At 43.3% G+C, this 19,566-nt stretch overlaps 1 protein-coding gene across 1 annotated transcript in view; it reads right to left on the bottom strand.

Moving 5' to 3' along the window:
* Positions 1-18,997, bottom strand: part of ERG (ETS transcription factor ERG) — a 199,521-nt gene extending 180,524 nt beyond the window's left edge. The window contains exons 1-2 of the mRNA XM_032631187.1: positions 18,891-18,997; positions 3,168-3,255 (exon numbers count right to left, since the gene is read on the bottom strand). Of these exons, the coding sequence (XP_032487078.1) occupies positions 3,168-3,206 (39 nt within the window). The 5' untranslated portion in view covers positions 3,207-3,255; positions 18,891-18,997. The remainder of the gene's footprint in view (positions 1-3,167; positions 3,256-18,890) is intronic.
* Between the last annotated feature and the right edge of the window lie 569 nt (positions 18,998-19,566).

Below are 19,566 nucleotides of genomic sequence, written 5' to 3' on the forward strand. Positions count from 1 at the left end.
TCTTGTTGGAGGTTGATAGGACAACTGTGACCAGACCCACGTGGACAGCTGCAAGAACAAAGGATTCCGGCACCAAGAAGTCTGCAACAACCAGCCACACCCCCTCCCTTTTTGGTATAAAAGAAGCCTGAATTCTAACTCGGGTAAGATGCTTCTTTGGGACACTAGTCCACCATCTTCTCCGTCTGCCGGCTTTCTGAATAAAGTCGCTATTCCTTCCCCTCAACAACCTGTCTCTGGATTTACTGGCCTGTCATGTGGCAAGCAGTTCCAACTTGGACTCAGTAACAGGGATAAGAGTCTGGGTCTATCTTTGGCAGTGAAACGTGCTACCCCTTAGCAGAGCAGAGGCATGGTCACATGGCCTAACCAGCTCAGAGCATACTGGTGTGACACTTACCATAATTTCTATTATAAGACAGTACTTGGAAGGGCCAGCAAAGAAAGACAAATCAAAATGTGCTTAATAACTTAATATTTTCATCAATAAAGAATAAGCTGAAATACGTTTAAAGTTCTGTTCATTTTCTTTGTAAATCAATTGCCACAATTGTTACATTATTTAAATCAAGAATATCTAATATTTCACAATTATTTACCATCCTTCCTTTTTAAAAACTATTTCCAGCTCCTTAAATATATGAAAGGGTAAAAGTAATTTGCTCTGGCAGAAAAGAATTACAGGAAATTTTTCAGAATACATTTCCTAAATAAAAAGGAACATTTCTTTCCTCCAGGTCAGCCTATGGAAGGATACGAAGGCCACATAAAGTCTTTATGGCTGTCTCCGTGCACACCTGCCAGGTGAAGTCAATTCTGTGGAGAATTCAAGTCCTTTTCAGATGAGAAAAACATTTCTGTAGCAGTGAGCCAAAGACAAAATCTTCCACTATCTACATTAACATAGCAAGTGGAACCTGTCACGTGTCATTTATAAGAACTTCCTCTCCCAGAAATAAGAGTTGCATTCCTCAGCCCACAACCAGAAACTTCTCAGCATAGAAAATTTTACTGAATAAATTCCCCAAATTGGGTATTTTAAGGGAACAGTGGAAGGCAACCTATTTTCCTGACTGTTGTCAAGGACACCAATTTCATAAACAAAAGAACAAGGAAGTCCAGGAATAATTATTCAAATTCCAATAGGTGGAATTTGATAGATTTACCAAGGAAACAAATGTCTCTAATGCAATTCTCTCTGCCTCAAAGCCAACATCAGCTATTAGTATATGCAACTCTAAATTACCAAATCATCTTCAAAAGACACAGAAGCAATTTTAGTCGAAATTTGTTTTTAAGAAACTCTCAGGGTTCCATTTCTTAAAATTATCTGTCAGTTATATTTACGTTAACCAATGTGAGGATAATAAATCAGAGCTAAAAACATAGCTCATTCCTGAGATCAAATACAGAACATTTCTACTAAACACTTTTTCAGAGATCATGTTTCTCAGATGTGTCTGTTTGCACTTGATGAATTAACTTTTAAAAATCTGCAATAATTTCTTGCTGAATTCATCTTTTCCTTCTGGTTGGTTACGAATAAAATGCCAGTCAAAGTGGATTTCAGTTGCTGTCGCTCATACTCTGAACTATAGAAGATATTTCTTGTATCAACTTCTTTCCCTGAGAGCTTTTCTTTGCATCCTGCAGCTTCATGGTCAACAGAGGCTAAAAGAAAAAAGTCCCCTCCCCCACTCAGTGTGTAGCACAAACACACTCATCAAACACATTCCAGATATTTCTGAAGAGACCTTATCACATCCACAAGAGTTTTCCCACTTGCATTTCTGTAGACATAATGTCCATGCCCCAATCAGTTATCACACAGAAATCAAATGATAGTGTCAACCCAGAGGATCTGCTCCTGTCCGTCCCTGGATGACATTCAGACAGCTCCACACCCCGGGACTCCCCGTATCTCTGACACTTGCAGTAACACCCACAAAGGTCAGAAAATGCATTTAAACTCTTATTACTTCTAATTCCACTTTCAAAGAAATTAAACACATATGAATGTGAGTTGTACATGGTACATAACACTTTCGCAAATATACTGCTTTTGAAAAGCATGTGTGTATGTAAATGTGTGTGCACGTGTCATTTTGGAGGGCGTTTTATATTTTAGTCCAAAAAAAAAAAAGATAAACTTTTCAATACCATAAACTTTCCTCTCCTTTATAAGCCACTTTCCATTTTCAATAAATGTTTTAAGTAAAGAGTAAAAATTAGTAAAACCGATGAGACCATTTGGGGAAATGAATTTATATGGGGGAAGCCAAGAACTGGCAAGGTAGTGAGTGAGTTGGGCCAATGTAGACAGCTGGACCAATCAGCACAGGTGTAGACAGCCTATCTGGATCATGTAGCTCAAGCCCCAACTTTTTCTGTAACTTTTATTTGGGTCAAGTATATGAAAACCATCACTTCATTTCTCCTGGTGGCTATAACAATGTGTACGCGGAGTATTGAAAGGAATGGGCCGGCTTCCTCTCAGGGACTTGCTTTGGCTGGAGTCTCACTTCCCTGTTGTTCTCTCACCTCCAGAGCTCCAGGAAGAGCTGCCAGTGAGCAGGCGGGGCAGGTGTGGGGTGACAAGCTGCTGAAGTGTCAGCACGCCCAGATAAAACGACACGGCTGAGCACTGGAAACCCTCTCGTCTCTCCCTAGGTAACCCCAGGAAGTGTAAAGGAGATGAACTTAGAACAGAAGTTAGAGAATTTGGATGTGGTTTTCAATGTTAACTCAGGGGTCAGCAATCTTTTTCTGCAAAGAACCAGAGAGTAAATATCGTCGGCTTTGCCACCCTATGTTCTTTGCTGGAAGGACTCAATTCTGCCATGACAGTGTGAAAGCAGCCCTAGACAGCATGGAAATGAGTGTGTGGCTGCAGCCCAGGAAAACTCTCCTTCTGGACAATGAAGTCTAAATTTCCTATAATTTACATGCACTATGAAATATTCTTCTTCTTTTGATTTTTTTTCAACCATTTAAAAACTTAAAAGCATTTTCTTAGCTCATGGGCTGAATAAAGACAGGTGGTGGACCAGGTCTGGCCCACGGCTGTGGTTGGCTGACCCTTACATTCGCTGACAGGTGGGCAGGCATCTGCAAAAGTCCAGCCAAGGAGGAAGCCAGGGCAGCTTCCTGGCCGAGCTGGAACCTACCTTGATATGAGCTGCCGGGTCTGGGACAGTCTGAATCATGTCCTTCAGGAGGCCAGCACGGTTACCATCTGTTCAGAACCTGAGGCAGCTAGAAGACACAAAGGGGCAACACAAATAGTAATAAACAACAGGTTTCTTTGTTTGGTTTTCCATTAGGACTGAACACAACACACCAATGGTAAAATAACCCCAGCTCTGCACTAAACATTTGCCTTTAGATATGCATAGTAAATGAAGTGACGAGAAAACCCAGTTCTCTCCTGTTGGCAATATCACTTACTTTTAGTCCCCAAAACCCTAATATGACAAGTCCCCCCAAACCCAAGTCAAATTCAGTTCACATTTCACACGGGCAGCATCTATGAGTGATCGTTTAAAGGAAGAAATGAGACACCCAAAATGCTATTTTCTATTATATTAAGAGAACTGGACTTTTGAACTTTCTACTGAAACTAATGCCATCTACACATCGGTAAGCCTCATAATTAAGCACTTAATAAAAAGCACAGATACTGGTCATCGAGTGCTTAAGTTGCAGCCCTGGGGCTAAGGGCTCCACACGCATTTCTCATTTAACCCTGACCACCACTCTGAAAGCTCACATTCCCATCGTCTGGTCATGGATGTGGACACCCAGGGAGGTTGCTAATATGTCCATGATCACCTGATTCTTAAGCAACAGAGCCAGGATTCAAGTCAGACTGGCCTGACTCCAAAGCCCATAAGAAACTTCGGTTGGACATAATTAACAGGTTTCACCCTGTATTTTGAAGATACTTTAATTCATTTGAAAATTTAATTTAAACTTAAATGAATGAAATATTAAGGTGCCCATACTCTAGGGAGAAACACTTCATCCAAAATTTTCCTTTCTTCAGATTCTGCACCAGTGCGTTCTGGTTCTTGTCTGTCTGCCCCTCCCCATCGCAGGTTCTCCACCCCTGCCCCATGCCCCCACCCAGGGCTGACCCCTACAGACTACCTCAGCTGGGCTCCTTCACCTTCTGGCCCCTGTCAAGTTTGAGCAACATGACACCACCTGGAGATCACAAGGCGGGAAGAGAGAAGAGTAGGGACATTTTGCCCCCAACCCTTCCCACCATCCACTCGAGGCTCCCTGCAGTCTTGGCCACGGTCTGGCCATAGCTAGATCCTATGGGGACCTCTCCCATCCTCGGGACCCTCCCCCAGGGCTCCAGGCTCCAGGAACCATTCCCCAACCCACCTTTGGTTCTCTGTAGATCTTAGCCATCAGTTGTTTCCTGGCACTGAAAATACCTCTTCTAATTTACATTTTTAGGGGCCATGACTTTTTTATTAACTATTATTTTTGTGTGTTTTCTTCTTGGTAAATCTGGCCTATGACTCTTAGCCGTAGTAAACCACAAAACAAAAATTCACATCTTCATTACAGGACTACAGACACAAAAGCTGACTTTCAAGTTTGCTACTGAACACATTACTCCAGGGATCTGCCAGGGCACTCGCCGAGTCCCAAGTACATGTGTATTCTGGGCTTTCCGACCCTCTCAAGGTGCAAACACATCCACCTCCAACATAGATGAGCTTCTCACGGGAGGTCTTCACCACCGGGTCTGTGTGTGGGGTGGGTCTGTCCCCCACATGGCTCCACGGCGTCCTCCCAAGATCAGGGGAAGCTTGGCTGTCCAAGATGACCAACTTGGAACCTTAGACATTATTTTTTCCTATAGCCAAATTTCTTGATCTTGGAAAGTAGGCAATTTCCCCCGTAGGTCTAAAGCAAGTCCTTTTGGGGGATAAGAGTTGCTAAAAATGCACAAGGAATGAATCACTGTCTTGAAATTGGATTGGGCAGCTCTTGAAGGTCACCCACTCTCTTGGCGCACACGGGCGAGGACAGAGGATGGCAGGCAGCCTGGACAGAGGTCTCTCGGAGCTGGCTCCTCTGGGAGCGGGGTGGATGGGTAATTCCTTCCACTCCTCCGAGACGGCCTCCTCAGGGCAGCAGAAGTCACCCCAGGAAAAGACCACTCTGCCCCTAGGGTCATTCAGCCCAGAGAGGTCCATCCTGGAGGTTTCCTGACAAAAGCAAGTCCCCCCACTGCAGGACCCCACATTCAGGAACGACCGCTTTCTCTGTAGGTTTTAGCACCTCTCTAGGGTAACCCAACCCACACAGTCGCTCCCCCCACTGCACCCACACGCTGCTGCTCGTACCACAAGCTTGTCCCCTCCCCTCCAAGCCCAGCTGAGTTACTGACTGCCTCTGATCCAAAGAACGCTGCAGAAGGGATGCTCTGGGGTCCTGAGCTCAGACCTTCATAGAACCAGAAGCTTTCCCTTCCTGCCTCTGGGAACCCAGTCCCTGTGCCCCAGGGCAGCACGTGGCAGAGGCCTGAAGTGGGTGTCCGGCTGACACCTGCACCACGTGCCAGGCCCACGAGGGAGTCATCCTGGACATTCCAGAATGGTGGTTTCTCAGATGACTGCAGCCCCTGCTGACAGCAAGAAAGGAGAACTACTGTCCAGCTGAGTCCAGTCAACCCACAGGGTTATGAGAAATAGCCAAGTGGGTTCTTGTTTGAAGCTACTCATTTTGGGGCTAGTTGATTACACACATAGATAATCGAAATACCCTTCATGTGTTGCAGATACACAGAGAAGGGAGACTAACTTGCTTACGTTTTCCTGTCACACTATGGTAGATTAAATGATGGTTCTAACTCTCCACTCCTCCCGGGGTCCCTGCCTTTTGCCATGTGACTGTGGTTCCTCTCACTAAGTAGGGTGCGCTTCCCCAAGCCTTGTTTTTGGGCCGCCCATTGGACTTGCTTCATTCAACAGAACACAGCAAGACAGCCCAAGTCTCAAGAGGCATCAAGTGTCTGCACTTGTAACTTTCCAGCTCCATGGGAACACACCCAGGCTAGTGTGCTGGGGATGAGAGGCATGTGGACAAAGCCCAGTCATCCAATCTCTCCAGCCCAGACCACTCTAGATCATCCATCTGAAAGACTACCCATCCCCAGGCTTGTGAGGGAAACTACAGAACCAGAACTGCCCAGCCAAGGCCAACATGGCCGACCCACAGGCTCATGAGCTGAACAGATGCTACTTGTTTTAAACCGCTGAGATTGGAGGTATATTGTTACACAGCATTTTTGTGACAGTCAATTACTAATATACACAATACGTTCTTAATAACCAGGTTACCAAGATGCCCCTTAAAACTTTCCTAGCTAGAGAGATAAAAGGAGACTCCAACAGAAATTTCAAAGGAAATTCATCCCAACCCACAAACAAACCATTTCCATCCATCTAAGAGACATGATCTCAAACCCTTATCCCACCCTCAAAATGAGTTTGGAAACTGAAGAGTAACTGAGAAACTCCAACCAGAAGACTCTGGGATTCTCAGAGCCCTTCTCAGGAACAGCTGAGTTCTCACTTAACATCGTGGGACCCTGTCAGCCTGCTGGAGATTCCAAATATAATGAAACGGAATCAACATTCTGGATATCCAAGACCATAGAAACATCTCAGAAGTTACAAAGGCCATTCAATCTGTAACCAAGCAAGACATAAACCTAATAACAACTGTTTATGTCTCATGCCTTGTATGGGGAAGTTTGGGGCACTTTCAACGCATAAAGATGGAACTGTGGGGAAGGGGATAAATAGATTCCAGATGCAGCACTGTCGCTTGTCTACCCCTCCAGGGATAGAGATGGGGAAACAATTCACACAGATACCCAGAGGTCAGTCCTGAGAGCGGATGGCCAGTGGCAATGCCAGATGAGGGACGTGGATAATACCTAGGGGAGGGAAAGAGCTGAGTGATACAGAGAATCAAGGCGATGCCACCAAGAAGCCTTGAAGAACAAGAGGCATGTACATTGGCAGAAAGGCAGGGAAGCAGGGAACAAAAATTCCTCCCAGCTCCTCTACCTTAGGGAGCCAGAGTCTATGACCCTAACGCACCACCACCATCAGGTCATCATCCACTCAAGGGATTTACTAACCAGAGCGTGTGAATGCTGCTGCCGTCCTCCAAACCAGATCAGCCAAGAAGCAAAGTCCCTAAAGCCCAGAAGGATGAAAGTTCTACCTCCTTTCCCATGCCTCTTCCCTCCACAAATACCCTTGACTGTTTCTGTAGTCATTTGGTATCTGTTCTTTTTGCCATTTGAGGGGTTTTTATGGAATTTTTTAAGAGCACTTCTAATTTACTTTTGTGTTTCTAATGAGCATTTCTCAAAAATTTAGTCATTGATGAATGACGTGATGCTTTTATATCGCTGTGGGAGCCTTCTATTTTCTATTTTACTTGCCCTTGAAGCCTTGCAAAACCTGAATCCATGTTATCTAAAAACCCTTTTACTACCTATTTCTTGCAATAAATTCCTTTGGTAATGTATATGTTTATGACTTTGGATTTCACAATCCAGTATTATTTTATTACTGGGTATCTTGAAAAATGAAACGCTCCCTTCTTCGTTCTTGTTTTGCAAATGCCAATGGCTTACTACACAGAAACACATATTTGATTTCGGTTGCTTTAGCTATAATTGCATCAAGTGTGGACTGGCGCACAGGGCCAAAGGGAAAATAAGCATTTTGTAATTGGGGAGGCAATACTGTAAAAACGGTTAAGAGAAGACCTGCATATCTGCATGGCTGGGGCAAGAATAGAAATGGGCGCTCCCTAACCCTCTTCTCTTCCCAAGCCAGTTCTGGCCTGTCTGCAAGGTCCCCACACAGTCATCGGGACACTCCAGTCCACACGGCCATGCTGGCCATCCTTCAGGCCTAGAGAAGCACACACAGGACCTGCCCAAGGAGATGGACTGCAGGAAAGAGGCCTGTGTAGGCCCGAAAGATGCTCAGGCCAGTTTGGGCAGGAGCTCTGGGTTCCTAGGCCCCTCGAGGGCAGTGTGGAGTGGGAGATGGGCAAGAGAAGGCCCTAGAAGGCACGGGGGCAGGGCTCTCATGGAGGGTAGTGCATCCAAGCAGAGGTGCAGAGTCAGATGGAAGCCAGATTCGGTTTCCCTCCTCAGGAACCTAGAAAAGGTCACTATTCTCTATGGTCTTTGATTACACATCTGTAGAATGGGGATATTACCGTGGTAGAATAAAAAACACACTCGGCCTTTGTTGGCAGTTCCTGGCACAGAGCTCTTAAATTTCCTGAGTGCTAAGTGTGACAGGACCATGTCTTGCTCCAATGAAGTGACTCTTGGCAAAGCCCTAGAAAGCTTCAGGGTGGTCTCAGAACCACCAAGCCTGGGTGAGAGGCCTGGCACTTTCAGCCCCACCCCCTTCCTTTGGAGGGAGAGGAAGAGCTGGAGATTGAATTCATAATTGATCTTGCTTATGTGATGAAATGTTCATAAAAACCCCTAATGACAGGATTCGGAGAGTTTCCAAGTTGGTGAGCACATCCATGTGCTAAGAGGGTGGTCCCCCCCCCGACTCCTCGGAGACAGACGCTCCTGTGCTCGGGACCCTTCTGGACCTCGACCTACAAACCTCCATCCGTCTGTTCATTTGTATCCTTTATAATAACCTGTAACAGTAAGTACAGCAGTGTCCTGAGTTGTGTGACTCCTTCTAGCAAATTACTGAATCCTGGAGGGGGGGATTGTGGGAACCCCCAATTCTGAAGCCAAGGTGGACAGAAGGGTGGGTAACCTGAGGACCTGACACTTTCTGCTGGCCTCTGAAGTGGGCGGCAGTCTTGTGACCCTGAGTCTTTAGCCTGTGGTGTCTGGTGCTAACTCCAGGTACTCTCAGAATTGAATCAAATGGTAGGATACTCAGTTAGTATGGGAGAGTTGGAAGACGGGTTGATGGTACTGGAAAATACACCACCTAGTTGATGTCAGGAGGGAAAATCCCCTCAATTACCACCTCCAAACTGATGTTCAGCCGTTCACACAGATGTGATGCAAGATTTGGCCAGCCTCTATTGCAACTGGTTAGTCCTTGAGTAGAGCCACTGTGGGGCTAATCTCCCCTGCCTACTCCACAAGGCCTTTGTGAGGATCAGACTGAACCATGCCTCCAAAACCTCTCACAGTGCTGTGTGCAGAGTAAGCCCGTAATCAGTGACAATCATTTTGGGGAAGAAAGCACACATTCTGATATTGTATAAAACCTTGCACCTTTGAGGAAAACAATTCTCAAGAAAGAAATTGCCAGTTTTTCATAAGGGCCCTTTGTCCTTACTGTTAAAACCGAATTTTTAATTTTTAAGCTAACTAGTCATTAAGTGAAGACATTTTAGACGAAATGGCTCTGAACAAACTCATCACAATGGATCCATTCACTGAATGAGCTGATCACGAGACACACTCGTTCTAGATGAGTGGGTATTAGGTATGTCAGTCCCTTACCAGCAAAACCTACCCTAAGTACTGCACAGGGCTGACTCTGCTCTGGGCAGTGGTCTCCTAAATGGAGTGTGAGGCCAATGAGACGCCCACCTGGGGCCCACGATTTAAGGTGTCCCACCCCCGCCCTCAGGCTCCTGCAGGTGCTCAGCCGGCACCTGAGAGGGGGCATCTCCTTCAACTTTGTGCCTCACTCAGCTGACCCTGGCCCCAGCCCTGGTGCCTGCACTCCCTGAGGTAAGCAAGAGAGACCAGTGGGGGCTTCCCTGGTGGCGCAGTGGTTCAGAGTCCACCTGCCGATGCAGGGGACACGGGCTCGTGCCCCGGTCCGGGAAGATCCCACGTGCCACGGAGCTGCTGGGCCCGTGAGCCGTGGCCGCTGGGCCTGCGTGTCCGGAGCCTGTGCTCCGCAACTGGAGAGGCCACAACAGTGAGAAGCCCGCGTACCGAAGAAAAATAACGGAAAAAAAAAAAAAAGAGACCAGTAGAAGGTGGAAGAATGAGAAACCAACTGTACCTCTATATTTGTCTAAAAATAAGAAACTGTACTCCTTCAGTAGGATATGGCTTGTCTTTCCAAATGAATACAAATAACTACTTCAGTGGGTTGAACTGTTTCCATCATGCAACCCTTCATGTGTTGGAGCCCAAATGCCCAGTAGCTCAGAACGTGACCTTATGAGGAGACAGGGTCTTTCTAGAAGTAATGAAGTTAAAATGGGGTTATTAGGGTGGGCCCTAACCCAATATGACTGGTGTCCTTATTTTTTTTAAAAAAAGGGAATTTTGAAACAGAGTCCTGTGTAAAGGGAAGACAATGTGAAAACACAGGGAGAATACAACCGTCTACAATCCAAGGAGAGGGGCCTGGGAAGACTGTCCCTCACAGCCCTCAGAAGGAACCAATTCTGCCCTCACCTTGATCTCAGACTTGCAGCCTCCAGAGCTGGGAGAGAAGAAATTTCTGTTGTCTAAGCTCCCCCAGTCTGTGGTACTTTGTTACAACAGCCCTGCAAACTAACACACCTTTATTTTCAATATTTTAACTGATGAAGAATACAGGCCCTGATGGGGGCATGGTCTCAAGAACCACATCCAATTTAACTGCACTATTTCTTACGGGACACAAACTCTGCTCAAGGACCGTCCCAGGCAACATGGACTGTTGTGCCATCTACTCATCACTCCTGGCTTAATGTCAGCAGAGAAGAGACTCTTTTAAGTTCTAAGGCCTACGTGAGTGTTATACGGGGCCCACCATAATCTCTTCCAACCCCTGGAATGCTTTTCGGGGGGAAGCCTGACAGTCCTGAAGAGCTAAGGGGCATGATTTGTAGATAAAGTGCTGAAATCCTCCACCTTTATTTATTTTTTTGCATAGCTAATGAATGTGTAGACTCAATCCCTGTGTGTGCCTCTCGAAATGAGGTTTCCACTGAATTCAGGCAAAATAACTCTAAAATAACTATGAACCAAACCTAGTAATAGGACAGAAAAAATATAGTTATCATAAAAGCACAGGCCTGTGGACACTGTTCTTGGCCCTTTGGCTCTTCTGGAAGGCGCAGAAGAAAGTGGCAGGCAGTGTAGAAGGGAAGAGTTGTGATGACTGCAGTACTTAGAAAGCAGTGATTTTAAAAACTCTACAGGAGACACCTTCAAGATGGCAAAGGAATGAGACGTGGAAATCACCTTCCTCCCCACAAATACATCTACACGTGGAACAACTCCTACAGAACACCTACTGAACGCTGGCAGAAGACCTCAGACCTCTCAAAAGGCAAGAAACTCCCCATGTACCTGGGTAGGGCAAAAGAAAAAACAGAGACAAAAGAATAGGGACGGGACCTGCACCAGTGGGAGGGAGCCGTGAAGGAGGAAAGGTTTCCACACACTAGGAAGCCCCTTCTCGGGGGGAGACCCGGGTGTCGGAGGCGGGAAGCTTGGGAGCCGCGGAGGAGAGCGCAGCCACAGGGGTGCGGAGGGCAAAGCAGAGAGATTCCCGCACAGAGGATCGGTGCCGACCAGCATTCACCAGCCCGAGAGGCTTGTCTGCTCACCCGCTGGGGCGGGCGGGGCTGGGAGCTGAGGCTCGGGCTTCGGTGGGAGCGCAGGGAGAGGACTGGGGTTGGCGGCGTGAACACAGCCTGAAGGGGGCCAGTGTGCCACGGCTAGCCGGGAGGGTGTCCGGGGAAAAGTCTGGACCTGCTGAAGAGGCAAGAGACTTTTTCTTACCTCTTGGTTTCCTGGTGCGCAAGGAGAGGGGATTAAGAGCACTGCTTAAAGGAGCTGCAGAGCTGGGCGCGAGCCGCAGCTAACAGTGCGGACCCCAGAGACAGGCATGAGACGCTAAGGCTGCTGCCACCACCAAGAAGCCTGTGTGCGAGCACAGGTCACTCTCCACACCTCCCCTCCCGGGAGCCTGTGCAGCCCGCCACTGCCAGGGTCCCAGGATCCAGGGACAACTTCCCTGGGAGAACGCATGGCGTGCCTCAGGCTGGTGCAACGTCATGCCGGCCTCTGCCACCGCAGGCCCACCCCGCACTCCGTGCCCCTCCCTCCCCCCGGCCTCAGTGAGCCAGAGCCCCCGAATCAGCGGCTCCTTTAACCCCGTCCTGTCTGAGCGAAGAACAGACGCCCTCCAGCGACCTACATGCAGAGGCGGGGCCAAATCCAAAGCTGAGCCCCTACGAGCTGCGAGAACAAAGAAGAGAAAGGGAAATCTCTCCCAGCAGCCTCAGGAGCAGTGGATTAAAGCTCCACAATCAACTTGATGTACCTGTATCTGTGTAATACCTGAATAGACTACGAATCATCCCAAATTGAGGAGGTGGACTTTGGGAGCAACAATATATGTATATTTTTTCCTTTATCTCTTTTTGTGAGTGTGTATGTGTATGCTTCTTTGTGTGATTTTGTCTGTATAGCTTTGCTTTTACCATTTGTCCTAAGGTTCTGTCTTTTCCTTTTCTGTTTTTTTTTTTTTTTAGTATAGTTTTTAATGCTTGTTATCATTTGTGGATTTGTTTTTTGGTTTGGTTGCTCTCTCCTTTTTGTTTATTGCTTTTTAATCTTTAATAATTTTTTTTTATTTTAATAACTTTTTTCTTTTCTTTCTCTCTCTCTCTCTCCTTCTTTCTTTCTTTCTTTCTCCTTTTTCTTCTGACCCATGTGGCTGATGGGGTCTTGGGGTTGTGGCTTAGTGTCAGGCCTGAGCCTCTGAGGTGGGAGAGCCAAGTTCAGGACATTGGTCCACCTGAGACCTCCTGGCTCCACATAATAGCAAACGGCAAAAGCTCTCCCAGAGATCTCCATCTCAACACTAAGACCCAGATCCACTCAATGACCAGCAAGCTACAGTGCTGGACACCCTGTGCCAAACAACTATTAAGACAGGAACACAACCCCACCCAATTGCAGAGGGGCTGCCTAAAATCATAATAAGATCACAGACACCCCCAAAACACACCACCGGACGTGGTCCTGCCCACCAGAAAGACAAGATCCAGCTTCAACCACCAGAACACAGGCACTAGTCCCCTCCACCAGGAGCCATACACAACCCACTGAACCAACCTCAGCCACTGGGGGAAGACACCAAAAACAACGGGAACTACGAACCTGCAGCCTGCGAAAAGGAGACCCCAAACACAGTAAGTTAAGCAAAATGAGAAGACAGAAAAACACACAGCAGATGAGCAGCAAGGGAAAAACCCACCAGACATAACAAATGAAGAGGACATAGGCAGTCTATCTGAAAAAGAATTCAGAGTAATGATAGTAAAGATGATCCAAAATCTTAGAAATAAAATGGAGAAAATACAAGAAACGCTTAACAAGGACCTAGAAGAACTAAAGAGCAACCAAACAATGATGAACAACACAATAAATGAAATTTAAAATTCTCTAGAAGGAATCAATAGCAGAACAACTTAGGCAGAAGAACAGATAAGTGACCTGGAAGATAAAATAGTGGAAATAACTATTGCAGAGCAGAATAAAGAAAAAAGAATGAAAAGAATTGAAGACAGTCTCAGAGACCTCTGGGGCAAAATTAAACGCACCAACATTCGAATTATAGTGGTCCCAGAAGAAAAGGAGTAAAAGAAAGGGACTGAAAAAATATTTGAAGAGATTATAGTTGAAAACTTCCCTAATATGGGAAAGGAAATATTTAATCAAGTCCACGAAGCACAGACAGTCTCATATAGGATAAATCCAAGGAGAAACACGCCAAGACACATATTAATCAAACTATCAAAAATTAAATACAAAGAACAAATATTAAAAGCAGCAAGGGAAAAACAACAAATAACACACAAGGGAATCCCCATAAGGTTAACAGCTGATCTCTCAGCAGAAACTCTGCAAGCCAGAAGGGAGTGTCAGGACATATTTAACATGATTAAAGAGAAGAAACTACAACCAAGATTACTCTACCCAGCAAGGATCTCATTCAGATTCGATGGAGAAATTAAAACCTGTACAGACAAGCAAAAGCTAAGAGAATTCAGCACCACCAAACCAGCTCAACAACAAATGCTAAAGGAACTTCTCTAAGTGGGAAACACAAGAGAAGAAAAGGACCTACAAGAACAAACCCAAAACAATTAAGAAAATGGTAATAGGAACATACATATCGATAATTACCTTAAATGTAAATGGATTAAATGCTCCAACCAAAAGACATAGACTGGCTGAATGGATACAGAAACAATACCCATATATAGGCTGTCTATAAGAGACCCACTTCAGACCTGGGGACACATACAGACTGAAAATAAGGGGATGGAAAAAGATACTCCATGCAAATGGAAATCAAAAGAAAGCTGGTGTAGCAATTCTTATATCAGGAAAAAGGGACTTTAAAATAAAGACTATTACAAGAGACAAAGAAGGACACTACATAACGATCAAGGAATCAATCCACGAAGAAGATATAACAATTGTAAATATTTATGCACCCAGTATAGGAGCACCTCAGTACATAAGGCAAATGCTAACAGCCATAAAAGGGGAAATCAACAGTAACACAATCATAGTAGGGGACTTTTAACACCCCACTTTCACCAATGGACAGATCATCCAAAATGAAAATCAATAAGGAAACACAAGCTTTAAATGATACATTAAACAAGATGGACTTCATTGATATTTATAGGACATTCCATCCAAAACCAACAGAATACACTTTCTTCTCAAGTGCTCATGGAACATTCTCCAGGATAGATCATATCTTGGGTCACAAATCAAGTCTTCGTAAATTTAAGAAAATTGAAATCGTATCAAGTATCTCTTCCGACCACAATGCTATGAGACTAGATATCAATTACAGGAAAAAATCTGTAAAAAATACAAACACAGGGAGGCTAAACAATAAACTACTTGAAAAACAAGAGATCACTGCAGAAATCAAAGAGGAAATCAAAAAATACCTAGAAACAAATGACAATGAAAACACGATGATCCAAAACCTACGGGATGCAGCAAAAGCAGTTCTAAGAGGGAAGTTTATAGAAATACAATCCTACCTCAAGAAACAAGAAACATCTCAAATGAACAACCTAACCTTACACCTAAAGCAATTAGAGAACGAACAAAAACACACCAAAGTTACCAGAAGGAAAGAAATCATAAGGATCAGATCAGAAATAAATGAAAAAAAATGAAGGAAACAATAGCAAAGATCAATAAAGTTAAAAGCTGCTTCTTTGAGAAGATAAAAAAATTGATAAACCATTAATTAGCCAGAATCGTCAAGGAAAAAAGGGAGAAGAGTCAAATCAATAGAATTAGAAATGAAAAAGGAGGAGTAACAACTGACACTGCAGAAATACAAAGGATCATGAGAGATTACTACAAGCAACTCTATGACAATAAAATGGACAACCTAGAAGAAATGGACAAATTCTTAGAAAAGCACAACCTTCTGAGACTAAACCAGGAAGAAATAGAAAATATAAACAGACCAATCACAAGCACTGAAATTGAGACTGTGATTAAAAATCTTCCAACAAACAAAAGCCCAGGACCAGATGGTTTCACAGGCGAATTCTATCAAACATTTAGAGAAGAGCTAACACCTATCCTTCTCAAACTCTTCCAAAATAAAGCAGAGGGAGGAACACTCCCAAACTCATTCTACGAGGCCACCATCACCCTGACACCAAAACCAGACAAAGATGTCACAAAGAAAGAAAACTACAGGCCAGTATCACTGCTGAACATAGATGCAAAAATCCTCAACAAAATACTAGCAAAAAGAATCCAACAGCACATTAAAAGGATCATACACCATGATCAAGTGGGGTTTATCCCAGGAATGCAAGGATTCTTCAATATACGCAAACCAAGCAATGTGATACACCATATTAACAAATTGAAGGATAAAAACCATATGATCATCTCAGTACATGGAGAAAAAGCTTTCGACAAAATTCAACACCCATTTATGATAAAAACCCTGCAGGCATAGAGGGATCTTACCTCAACATAATAAATGCCATATATGACAAACCCACAGCCAACATCATTTTCAATGGGGAAAAACTGAAACCATTTCCACTAAGATCAGGAACAAGACAAGGTTGCCCACTCTCACCACTATTATTCAACATAGTTTTGGAAGTTTTAGCCACGGCAATCATAGAAGAAAAAGAAATAAAAAGAATCCAAATCGGAAAAGAAGATGTAAAAATGTCACTGTTTGCAGGTGACATAATATTATACATAGAGAATCCTAAAGAAGCTACCAGGAAACTACTAGAGCTAATCAATGAATTTGGTAGAGTAGGAGGATACAAAATTAGGGCACAGAAATCTCTTGCATTCCTATACACTAATGATGAAAAATCTGAAAGAGAAGTTAAGGAAACACTCCCATTTACCACTGCAGCAAAAAGAATAAAATACCTATGGATAAACCTACCTAAGGAGACAAAAGACCTGTATGCAGAAAACTATAAGACACTGATGAAAGAAATTAAAGATGATACAAACAGATGGAGAGATATACCATGTTCTTGGATTGGAAGAATCAACATTGTGAAAATGACTATACTACCCATAGCAATCTACAGATTCAATGTAATCCCTATCAAACTAACAATGGCTTTTTTCACAGATCTAGAACAAAAAGTTTCTCAATTTGTATGGAAACACAAAAGAACCCAAAAAGCAAAAGCAACCTTGAGAAAGGAAAGCGGAGATGGAGGAATCACACTCCCTGACTTCAGACTATACTATAAAGCTACTGTAATCAAGACAGTATGGTACTGGCACAAAAACAGAACTATAGATCAATGGAACAGGATAGAAAGCCCAGAGATAAACCCATGCACATATGGTCACCTTACCTCTGATAAAGGAGACAAGAATATACAATGGAGAAAAGACAGCCTCTTCTATAAGTGGTGCTGGGAAAACTGGACAGCTATATGTAAAAGAATGAAATTAGAATACTCCCTAACACTGTACACAAAAATAAACTCCAAATGGATTAAAAGCCTAAATGTAAGGCCAGACACTATAAAACTCTTATAGGAAAACATAGGCAGAACACTCTATGACATAAATCACAGCAACATCCTTTTTGACCCACCTCCTAGAGAAATGGAAATAGAAACAAAAATTAACAAATGGGACCTAATGAAACTTAAATGCTTTTGCACAGCAAAGGAAACTATAAGCAAGATGAAAAGACAACCCTCAGAATGGGAGAAAATATTTGCAAAGGAAGCAACTGACAAAGGATAAATCTCAAAAATATACAAGTAGCTCATGCAGCTCAAAATCAAGAAAACAAACAACCCAAACCAAAAATCGGCAGAAGACCTAAAGAGACTTTTCTCCAAAGAAGATATACAGACTGCCAACAAACACATGAAAGGATGGTCAACATCACTAATCAGTAGAGAAATGAAAATCAAAAGTACAATGAGGTATCACCTCATTGATACTAGTCAGAATGGCCATCATCAAAAAATCTACAAACAATAAATGCTGGAGAGGGTGTGAAGAAAAGGGAACCCTCTTGCACTGTTGGTGGGAATGTAAATTGATACAGCCACTATGGAGAACAGTATGGAGGTTCCTTTAAAAACTAAAAATAGAACTACTATATGACCTAGCAATCTCACTACTGGGCACATACCCTGAGAAAACCATAATTCAAAAAGAGTCATGTACCACAATGTTCATTGCAGCTCTATTTGCAATAGCCAGGACATGGAAGTAACCTAAGTGTCCATCAACAGATGAATGGATAAAGAAGATGTGGCACATATATACAATAGAATATTACTCAGCCATAAAAAGAAACGAAATTGAGTTATTTGTAGTGAGGTGGATGGACCTAGAGTCTGTCATACAGAGTGAAGTAAGTCAGAAAGAGAAAAGCAAATACTGAATGCTAACACAAATATATGGAATCTAAAAAAAAAAAAAAACTGGTTATGAAGAACCTAGGGGCAGGACAGGAATAAAGACGCAGGCATAGAGAATGGCCTTGAGGACACAGGATGGGTAAGGGGAAGCTGCGATGAAGTGAGAGAGTGGCATGGACATATATACACTACCAAATGTAAAATAGATGGCTAGTGGGAAGCAGCCGCATAGCACAGGGAGATCAGCTCGGTGCTTTGTGACCACCTAGAGGGGTGGGATAGGAAGGGTGGGAGGGAAACACAAGAGGGAGGAGATATGGGGATATATGTATATGTATAGCTGATTCACTTTGTTATAAAGCAGAAACTAACACACCATTGTAAAGCAATTATACTCCAATAAAGATGTTAAAAAATAAAAAAAAAATTTAAATAAAATAAAATTCTCCCACCTAAAAAAAAAAATACAATAAAATGATGCATGAAGAACTTACTAAACTCTAAATATAGCTAACTATACATTCATTTAGCCATTGATGTATAGCCAAGGTTTCTTTCCTCAGTGTAGATCCACTAAGTCATTGCTATTCTATGCTGCATAAATGAAACATCATACATGATCTGTAATATCCAGTTTTTGTTTATTTAAATAGCTGAGAGTCTTAAGACACCTGTGAAATAAGACTCCCCCCACTGATTTTTACGGGGGTTTTTTCTCTTAAAAAAAAAACTCTACAGTGTTGAAGGCAGGAATAGGTAGTACTGGGCGAGGGGCATCTTATTTGTGCAGGAGAATCAGTGGAACCAATATAAGTCCTCTAAGTACACCAAAGGACCAAAGAAAAGGTCTTTGGAGGTCTGGGAACACAAATATCAAATACTGAAGATATAAAATATTTACATTCACATTTTTCTAAAAATTCTTGACTAGGAAAGGTAGGGTTTTCTGGGTTTTGTTGTTTTACCTTTAATTGCCCTTGGCTCCCCCATCTTTTCTCTCTGTGAGTCATTTGTCTTCCTTTTGGTCAACACGGCTTTTTCCTGGGTCTTCAAAGATCTTGGAACAACCTGAAAGAGAATTTCAATATATTAAGCCCTGTTTTTTTCCCAAATATTAACACCAAGGATCGACTATACATTTAGTGACAAATCCTATTTCTGAAACATTACTTTAAAATATCCTAAAAGGGGAATGAACTTAAAATTCTTACTTTAAAAAGAAAAAAAAGTGAGGGAGGGAGATGGGGCAACATTTCTCCCAGGGAAGTTCAGCATTACAAAGCAAAAATTAGGAATGAAATGAGGGCCAAGCCTGAATGGATATACTGAAGACCACGTATACTTTTGCAAAGAAAATATTTTGAAAATGTTTTCCTTTCTTCACAGCCCATAGCTTTAGTAATAATGGTTTCCCCAGATCATTACTTTAGCACTTTTGTCTGCTCAAAACAAAGAGTAATGGGGTTTATTCAACATCCTGAGAACTGTAATTAAACAACTGTTTTAGTCCCAGGAAACAAAGAGTCTTTTTAATTTGTAGATGCCACAAGGATCCATATTTTTTAAAGAGATTAGAGAACTACCATATTAATAAAATAAAAATAAAAAATCTTCCTCAGAATATGCCTGTCGGTGCAGCTC

Source organism: Phocoena sinus, chromosome 4 (assembly GCF_008692025.1).
Source record: "Phocoena sinus isolate mPhoSin1 chromosome 4, mPhoSin1.pri, whole genome shotgun sequence".
In the NCBI taxonomy this organism is placed as follows: Eukaryota; Metazoa; Chordata; class Mammalia; order Artiodactyla; family Phocoenidae; genus Phocoena; species Phocoena sinus.